Source organism: Gracilinanus agilis, chromosome 3, assembly GCF_016433145.1.
Source record: "Gracilinanus agilis isolate LMUSP501 chromosome 3, AgileGrace, whole genome shotgun sequence".
NCBI lineage: Eukaryota > Metazoa > Chordata > Mammalia > Didelphimorphia > Didelphidae > Gracilinanus > Gracilinanus agilis.
This window is the reverse complement of record NC_058132.1, coordinates 488,526,127-488,535,972: the sequence shown is the minus strand read 5'-3', so window position 1 is coordinate 488,535,972 and position 9,846 is coordinate 488,526,127. Positions and strand designations below refer to the sequence as shown.

The 9,846-nt window shown below is 32.8% G+C and overlaps 1 protein-coding gene across 1 annotated transcript; it reads right to left on the bottom strand.

Moving 5' to 3' along the window:
• Positions 1–2,599: 2,599 nt before the first annotated feature.
• C3H2orf15 (chromosome 3 C2orf15 homolog) lies at positions 2,600–2,878 on the bottom strand. Its single transcript, XM_044669735.1, has one exon. The coding sequence runs from the start codon at positions 2,876–2,878 to the stop codon at positions 2,600–2,602; it is 279 nt and encodes a 92-aa protein (XP_044525670.1).
• Between the last annotated feature and the right edge of the window lie 6,968 nt (positions 2,879–9,846).

Genomic DNA, 9,846 nt, shown 5'->3' with positions numbered 1-9,846 from the left:
TTTTCATATAATTGCTGTGTTTGTTTTGGTAGATAGATTCCTAAGTATTTTATATTGTCTAGGGTGATTTTAAATGGTGTTTCTTTTTCTACTTCTTGCTGCTCTAGTGTGTTGGATTTTTCTTCTTTTTTAATGTTTGTTCTTTCTCCCTTTTCCACCTTTCTCAGATAATAGGAGTGATACTTAAGACTACTCACTCTCCCTACTCCTTGCTCATTCAATATTTATAATCATAATCAAAGATTTCTACTTTTCCATTCTCTTTCCCTTTACTTTTGTTGTTACATTAAGGATATAAATGTTATCTACGGAGTGAAACCTTTTATTCTCTCAGTCTTCCCTGTAATTGTTTCAATGGAAGAAATGATATAAACTCTTTCTGTTGCTCTGATGCTCCAACTCAAATCTGACTCAGGGCAATCACAAATTTCTCTAGGCCATTTTCACTAGGTCTAGCTCAATGAAGTAGGGGACAGCTAGGTGGTGCAGTGGTTTGAGTGCAGGGATTAGAGTCAGGGAAACACCTTAAGTTCAGATCTGGCTTCCTGACACTTATTAGCTGTGTGACATTCACTTAGGTCTGTTTACCTCAGTTTCCTCAGCTGTAAAATGAGCTGGAGATGGAAATGGTAAACTATTCTAATATCTTTGACAAGAAAACTCCAAATGAGGTCAGGAAGAATAAGAAAACAACCAAACAACAATGAAGTATTCATATAGGAAATCACATTCCAGCTTTTTCTAGTAATAGTTGAATGAACAATCCTTTGCCATTCAAATTCTAGTTCTTTGATGTGATTTTTCTTTTCCACTGCTTATATTACAGGATCTTTTGCTTTGTTTTCACTCCTTTGCTTCTTTACTTAAATTTTTTTATAAATTATTTTTAGGCGTGATTGCCTACTCACACCAACCATGTGCCTTTTCATTGCTCTCACAGTGCTACACTTTTTGAATTTTTTGGAGACTATAGTATTCTACATCTTGTTGTCAAAGACCATTGATAGAATAATGACAGTAAGAAGTCTTATAGTGATTAAAAAGTCATTATGACACTTCAGCCTACTCTCTTCCTCTTGTTTAGTTCTAAATTAGATTCATTTGTCCATTAACTGTATGGCCTTAGGCAAGTCATTTCTATTACCTGAGGAGGTTAGACTTGGATTATCCCTAAGGAACCTTTCATAAATCCTAAAAATTTAATAATTTCTCCCCTTCCTAAAATAAATAGTGCTTTCAAAATTGCATTTCAATGAACTCAGGATAGCTAAAAATGTCTTTCTTAAGTTAAGCCATTTTCTTAAAGTTTACTACTGAAGTTTTATATAGAATTATCTTTGAGACACCACAAAGCATCTACATGCTAGCTTATGTAATTTTTAACATGATTCTTTTATAACCTTTTACTCTGGTTTAATAACTAGCTGAAAACTGATTATGCCTCATTTACACCTTTCCTTTATGGTTTAACTTTTTATGATTTGTGAGCACTAGTGTTTTTACCACACAAACAAACATTAATAATTTCTTTTTATTTTTCATGGGCAAACTATTAACTAGATATTTGAAATAGTCACTCTATATCATAATATATGCAATACATAAGTAAAATAACATCAATAAAGCATTCCTTATCTGAAAAAAATTGTTCTGGTTTGACCTAATATTACTTGACCCAATACTCCTGTAGCTAAGCTATTGCATTGTGAAGAAAAGCAAATGACTGGTATATAAAATAAAGCATTTTTTGTTTTGTTTTTAACTTGAAAGTGTTTCTTATATCTTGGCACTATATATTGATGGTACAAAATGGCAGTACCTAATTAGGTAAAATTTTTAATAACTTAATACTTATACTGTATTACTTGAAAATTTAAAAAATTAATTTTTCAGTGAATTAAACATTAAAAAAAATCACCTTCAAGAGAAGATTTAATTAAAGGACTCCAAAGATTACAAGTCATTTGTGGAGATTACCTCCACTTGGGGGAGCCTGCAAACTTTCTTTACTGCCACCCTTGGGTATTTGAGAATGGTAAGGAAATAAACATAAAATTGCAAAGCTCATAGACTCAAATAGGTACTTAGGCAAACTATTTAAAATTGTACAAAACCCTGAAAGCATATTATAATTTTTTAATCTATCAAGTATATTTGCCTAGTTGGGTGTTTGCTATCCAGAAACTATCTAAACTATTTTTTTGGTAATAAAGACAAAACAAATCCATAATTAATCTAATAATTTACTAAAATTTCTATAAAATAGCATTTTCATAATCAAGTCATGAAAAAGAGAAAAAGATGGTGTCAACTAGGTGCTAAAATAGTAAATGTTAAGTTCGAACTAGTCTTACATACTTAAACATCACTACTGCAAATCCCAGCAGGATACAGGACTAGATTTGTCTGGTTGACTAATTGAAGGCTTTTTCCTCAAAGAGGCTGTTTAGTCATCTATTCATAATTAAAAAGTGATGTGCCAAAGTAACAAATAAGTAGAATAACTTTCCATTTTTTACAAGTTTATCAAATAAAGTTAAGTACATTTGACTCACCAATTAGCCAAAGGGTTATGTTTGTTAATAATGTAGAAATAGCCTCATTCTACATCTATCATTTCTAGTCCATCTCTTTCTTTAACATATGTCACAGGACCCAGTTCTTTTCCTGAATGAGATTCTCTGTCATTCTCTTCATTGCCTGTAAAGTTTTCTCCTCGTATTGTATCTTCTAATCTTATTTTTCTGGTATTTTGAAATAACTGAGTCACTGGTCTTAACCTGTTTTTTTCAGTCCTTTGGATTAAATGATCCTCTACTTTTGAATCACTGTTTATAGCCGATACTTGAGTAGCAGATTTACTAAGAGAGAATCCCATCTTGGGGCAATCTCTTCAAAGTCTGGAAAAAAAAAAACAACAGCAAGATAGTTTGCAAAGAAAATTTCTATGAAAATACAAATTATTCCTCCACTTTATTGCTGAAAAAAATTCAATCAGAAAGATAGAAGACCAATGAAAATATCAAAAGACAGTACTAACAGGGGGCAGCTGGGTAGCTCAGTGGATTGAGAGCCAGGCCTGGAGATGGGAGGTCCTGGGTTCAAATCTGACCTCAGACGCTTCCCAGCTGTGTGACCCTGGGCAAGTCACTTGACCCCCATTGCCTACCCTTACCACTCTTCCACCTATAAGTTAATACACAGAAGTTAAGGGTTTAAAATAAAAAAAAAAATCTTAAAAAAAAAAAAGACAGTACTAATTACTTGCCAGGTATGCTCAAGACATAATATAAAACTGAAATTAATGTGTTGTCATTGTTCTCATATACAAATAAAGAATGAAATTACTACTACTCATTTATCAGTATTTAGGTTACATTTTCCTTGTGGGAAGATTCTTAAGTTCTTTTTTCATTTTAAAAAATGTTTATTTTGTAACATTTTGATTTATTCTTTATTTTTAACATTCTTTTCTTTTTAAATTTTTGTTCTAAATCCTTTCCCTCCTTTACCCTTTGAAAGTCAAACAATATGATAACAATTATAGGTGTGAAATCACACAAAACATATTTCTATATTAGTCATATTTTTTAAAGCAAGAAAAATAAAGTGAGAAAATTATACTGAATTTTTTACACAATAATTGTTCTCTCTGGAGGTAGAGAGCATTTTTTCATAATGAGTCCTTTGGAATTGTCTTGGATCATAGTATTGATAAGAGTAGCCAGTCTTTCACAGTTGATCATTATTACAACATTGTAACTGTACATAATGATCTCTCAGTTCTTTTCACTTTGAACTGCATCAGTTTATATAGTTCTTCACATGCTTTTCTGAGACCACTCTCTCCCTCACTCATACCATTTTTTTTTTTTTACCCTTGTACTTCGGTGTATTGTCTCATAGGTGGAAGATTGGTAAGGGTGGGCAATGGGGGGTCAAGTGACTTGCCCAGGGTCACACAGCTGGGAAGTGGCTGAGGCTGGGTTTGAACCTAGGACCTCCTGTCTCTAGGCCTGACTCTCACTCCACTGAGCTACCCAGCTGCCCCTCACTCATACCATTTAAAAAAAAAACCCTTATCTGCTGTCTTGCCAATACATGGTATTGATTCCAAGGCAGAAAAATGGTAAGGGCTAGGTACTGGGGGGGTAAGTGACTTGCCTAAAGTCACACACCTGGGAAGTGTCTGAGGTCACATAGGAACCTAACACCTCCTGTCACTAGGCTGGACTCTCAATCCATTGACCCACCTCAGCTTCCCCTCCACCCCATATCATTTCTTATAGCACAATAGTACTCTATCACAATTGTATGCTACAACTTTCCCCAATTGATGAGCATACCCTTGATTTCCAATACTTTGCTACCTCAAAAGAGCTACTACAAATGTTTTTACCCCATATTTTCTTTTTTCTTTGATCTCTTTGGAATGTAGCCCTAGCAATGGTATTGCTGAGTTAAAAAGGAAGGCAGTTTTATAGCCACTTGAGTATAGTTACAGATTGTTCTCCAGAATGGTTGGAGCAATTTATTATTCCACCAGCAGTTCATTAGTGTACTCATCTCCCCCTCATCCCCTCCAGCACTTGTCATTTCTGAGATCTAAGAGTTGTTTTGATTTGCATTTCTCTAATCAAAAATGATTTAGAGCATTTTAAAAATATGACTACTGATAGCTTTGATTTCTTCTTCTGAAAACTGTTTATATCCTTTTTTGACCATTTATCAATTGAGGAATGACTTATTTTTGTAAATTTGGTTGGTTTTTTTGAGAAATAGATTTTTTGAGATATTTGAGAAATGAGGTCTTTAACAGAGAAATTTGCTATACATTTATTTTATGTTAATTACATCATTGTTTATGGTGCCTTTTAGCACAATGTAGTTTCCCTGCTTATCTCTTTTAATTAGATCAATTTTTGCTTTTACTTTGAGATGATTGCTACCTGAAGCATATTAGATTTTGCTCTAGCCCTTTATTTTAACTTGTGGATGTACTTTTCTGCTTCAAGTGTGTCTCTTGTAAACATATTGTTGGATTCTAATTTTGAATCCATTCTGCTATCCACTTCTGTTTTATGGGTGAGCTCATCCCAGTCACATTCACAATTATGATTACTAATTATGCATTTTCCTCTATCCTATTTTTTTCTGTTTCTTCCCCTCTTTTTTTTGGTCATCTCCCTCTTCAAAAGTCTGTTTTGCTTTAAGCTACTGGCTTCCTTATCATCCCTCCACCACCTTTCTTTCATCCCTTTCCCTTCCCATTTCCTTCTTGGGGGCAAATTACATTTCTATACACAAATGAGTGCATGTTTGTATAAGTGTGTATGTGTATATACACACACACAGATATACATTCTTCCCTCTTTGAACCAGTTCTAATAAATGAGGTTCAAGCACATTGTGCGCTCCATTTCCCCCTCCATTGTAAAAATGTAAAAAGTCTTCCTTGCAATCCCCTTTTTATCTAAGAAAAGTTTTTTTTTACTCTTATCTCTCCCTTCCCCATTCTAACTAGTGCATCCTTTTTTTAACTCCTTCATTTTTTTGGAGACCATTCCAACATAATCTACTCACATGCATGCCCTGTGTCTATGTAAACTCCTTTTAACTGTCCTAATAATGATAAAGTTCTTAGGAATTATGTGTATTATCTTCCCATACAGGAATGTAGGGAACATAATTTAGCTTTATTGAGTCCCTTATGATTACTCTTTCATTTTAACCTTTTTAATACATCCTTAAAATCTTGTGTTTCAATGTCAGTTTTTTTATTCAGCTCTAGTCTTTTCATCAGTAATGCCCGAAAGTCCTTTCTTTCTTTGAATATCCATTCCCCTCCCCCCCCCAGAAGGATTACCCTGAGTTTTGCTGGGTGGATTATTATTGGTTGTAATCCTAACTCCTTTGCCTTCCAGAATCCATCAACTTTTTAAATGTAGAATCTAAATCTTGTATGATTTGGCTGTGGCTCCATGATATTTGAATGCTTTTTTTTTTCTGTCTGCTTGAAATATTTTCTTGTTGACTTGAGAACTCTGGAATTTGGCTATGATTTCTCTGAGTTTTCATTTTGGGATCTTTCAGGAGGTGATTGGTAGATTTTTTCAGTTTCCATTTTACCCTTTGGGTCTAGAAAATCAGAGTAGTTTTCCTTGCCAATTTCTTGAAATATGATATCTAGGCTCTTTCTTTGACCATTGCTTTCAGGTAGTTTAATAATTCTTAAATTATCTCTCTTTGGTATATTTTTCAGGTTAGGTGTTTTTCTATAGGATATTTCACATTTTCTATTTTTTTCTTTCTTTTGACTTTGTTTTATTATTTCTTGATGTCTCATGGTGTCATTGGCTTCCACATGTTCAATTCTAATTTAAAAAAAATTATTTTCTTCAATTAGATTTTGTATCTCTTTTTCCATTTGGTCAATTCTAATTTTTAAGGAGTCCTTTATAACTTCAGTTAATTTTTGTGAAAACCTTTTTTACTATTAAGCCAATTCCATTTTTAAGATGTTTTTTTTCTTCAGTATTTTCTCATGTCTCTTTTTCTGTTTGCTCATTTTTCCAGTCTCTTTCTTGACTTTGAACATTATGTTAAAGTTGGGTTCCACTCACCTGGGTATAGGGAGGCACTATCTCAAACTTCAGGCTTTTTGAAGCTGCTCTTTTTAGAGATGGTTCTGGTATTCTGAAAGTTTTTAGGGCTTCCAAGGTAGTGTCATGATGGAACTGGTATAGTCAATTGCTTTTCTGGTCTGTGTCCTGGTCTTTACCTAGGAAGGGCCCCTAGTTACCTGCAGCCTCAAACATTATAGTTTCTCTTTGCTTTAGAATTGTAATGGGGGAATTTGCTCTTATGACCAACTCCCAGCATTCCAGTTTGCCCTGGAACTGCAACCTAGAACTTTTATGGGAAAAAGTTGCCAATCAGTGACAGCTATACTTAGTGCCAGCAAAGCACTTCCTGTAAACTCTTTCTGACCAATTTTCTGACTCCCTTACTGTTTGTGTTGAGAGCTCCTGAAACTCCTGTTGTTGTTATGCCTGCTGTTACCACATAATGTTTATTGTTTCCAGACATGATTCTACCCCAGTGTCACAGACTTCTCTGGCTGACTTCCTAAGTTTTCTTATGCTGGAAAAAATGTCTCACCTCAATCTTATGTTGGTTCTGCTGCTCCAAAATTTCATTTAAGGTGTTATTTTAAAGCATTTTGGAGGGGAATTTTGGGAAGAGTTCAGCTGTATGAAGGTAGCAAGATAGCACACTTTATAATTCGGATGGTCATTAATTCTTATTATAAAATCCTTTATTCATTCAAAAGATATTTACTGAGCAATTACTATATGGAAAACATTGTACTAAACTTTATGCTCAATGAATTTATAGTTATGGTAAACAAGTTACATCACATCTTAATATTCTAATTTTATTTCATGCAGAAGTGATATGCAACTATTTTTGAAATCTTTTTCTTTCTTTTTTGGACAGAAGAGTGGAAAGGGCTAGGCAATGGGGGTTAAGTAACTTGCAGAGGGTAACACAGCTAGGAAGTATCTGGGGCTCAATTTGGACCCAGTTCCTCTTGACCCCAGGCCTGGCTTTCTATCCATTGTGTTACCTAGTTGCCCCTATTTTTCAAAATTTTAAAGTAAGACCTTAGCCTTGAAAAATCTATTCTTCTAAATATGTACATGAAGATGGACACCATAAACAAAAAAGAATATTAACATTAAGACCAACTAAGATTAAGTCCATTTTAAGCCATTACACAGAAGAACAAAAAGAAATCACTAAAGTCACTTTAGAATACCTTAGTGAGTTAAAACTTAATGGAGGTACTCCTTGCGTACAATTTACCCAATCATAAATACTTAACAAACAATCTTTACAGACACTATTTCTGGGTTGAACTACAAAGTCTAGAGAATTACTTTCAGTATAGTTTATTTAGTATTCTAGAAGTTTCTTTTTACATACTGATACTACTAAAATATTCAATATTTCTTATACTATGCCTAGGACTTTGGGAAAATGACAAGCTACATATATAACTGATGTTAAAAGTTTATTTCAAACAACTCAAGTTCTTAATAGATTACATTAAAATTCCACACAAATATGAAGTACTTTCCTATGACTATTTTTTAAATCTGTGAATAAAATAAGAATGAATGGAGAAGAAGATTTTATAAGGACCTATTAAAAATATTGTCATCCTGGCCCGTTGGATAGCAAGTGATCTTGGAATAAGAAATTCTTGGGTTCAAGTCCAATCCTTGACAAATGTTATGTGTCTCAACTAGAAAAGTCATGTACACCTCCTGAACCTTAGGAATGCAGAAACAGATCAGGTGGGGTTCTCCACATAAATGAAGTTATGAAAAAACAGTTTCAGACATTGTATCACCTCATCAAATCAATGTTTACATTTATTGAAGAGTAGTTTTAAGGCATTTTAACCATAAAAGAATACTATTCTGAGCACAGTATAATGTCCGGCACATAATATGAGCTTAATAATTATTTATAGATTGATAAATTTAGATCTGAATCAAACAAAATTTGGACAGATTTGTGAAATATTTATTTTCAAAGGATCATAGGTTAAGAAATGGAAAAGATATTGGAAATAATCCAGTCCAGTTTTGTCATTTTACAGATATATTAACACTCCCAGAAATATTATATAGGTGGCATGTATTTTGTTAAAGTTTTGAAATCTGAATTTCCCTCTATTAGGTACTTAGCTTTAAGATATTTCCACCTTATGATAAAAATAGTCTAATACTTGACACAAGCTGTTAAAATTTTAAGTTGATTCTAGTCCTGTTTTCTGACATCTTTTTACTTACAAGAAATAAGTAGCCTTCTCAATCAAATCAGGAATGAAACAAGGATGCCCATTATCACCAGTATTATTCAATATTGTATTAGAAATGCTAACAATAGTAATTAAGAAAGAAAAAGAAACTGAAATTATCAGAATGGAGAATGAGATAATAAAACTATCTCTTTTTTTTGCAGATGATATGATGATGTACTTGGAAAATCCTAGAGATTCGATTTAAAAAGCTAGTTGAAACAATTAAAAATCTTAGCAAAGTAACAGCATATAAAATAAACCCATATAAACCATCAGCATTTCTATACATCACCAACGAAGTCCTGCAAGAAGAGATAGTAAGAGATAGCCCATTTAAAATAACCACAGACAGCATAAAATATCAGAACTCATAGCTGCCAAGACAAATCCAGGAACTACAAGAACAGAATTGTAAAAAAATTTTATACAAATAAAGTCATATTTAAATAACCGGAGAAATATTAATTATTCTAGGTGGGAAGAGCCAATATAATAAAAATGACAATTCTACCTAAACTAATCTATTTAATGCTATCCCAATTAAATTACCAAAAAAATTATCTTACTAATATGGAAAAAAATAACAAAATTCATTTGGAAGAATAAAAGATCAAGAATATGAAAGGAATTAATTAAAAAAGGAAAGAAAGGAAGTCTACTAGGACGAGATCTTAAAGTATAATGTACATAATATATCTGGTATATTATGTATAATATATAAGGTAGTAATTATCAAAACTATCTGGTACTGGCTAAGAAATAGGTTAGACATTCAATGCATAGTAGTAAATGATTATAGTGTTTGATAAATGTAGATTCAAGTTTTTGGGATACTGCTTTGTAAAATTGTTGGGAAAACTGGAAAGCTATCTGGTAGAAATTAGGATCAATATCTTACATAATTTACCAAGAGAAGATCAAAATGGATACAGACTTAGATATAAAGGATTATATCATAAGCAAATTAGAAG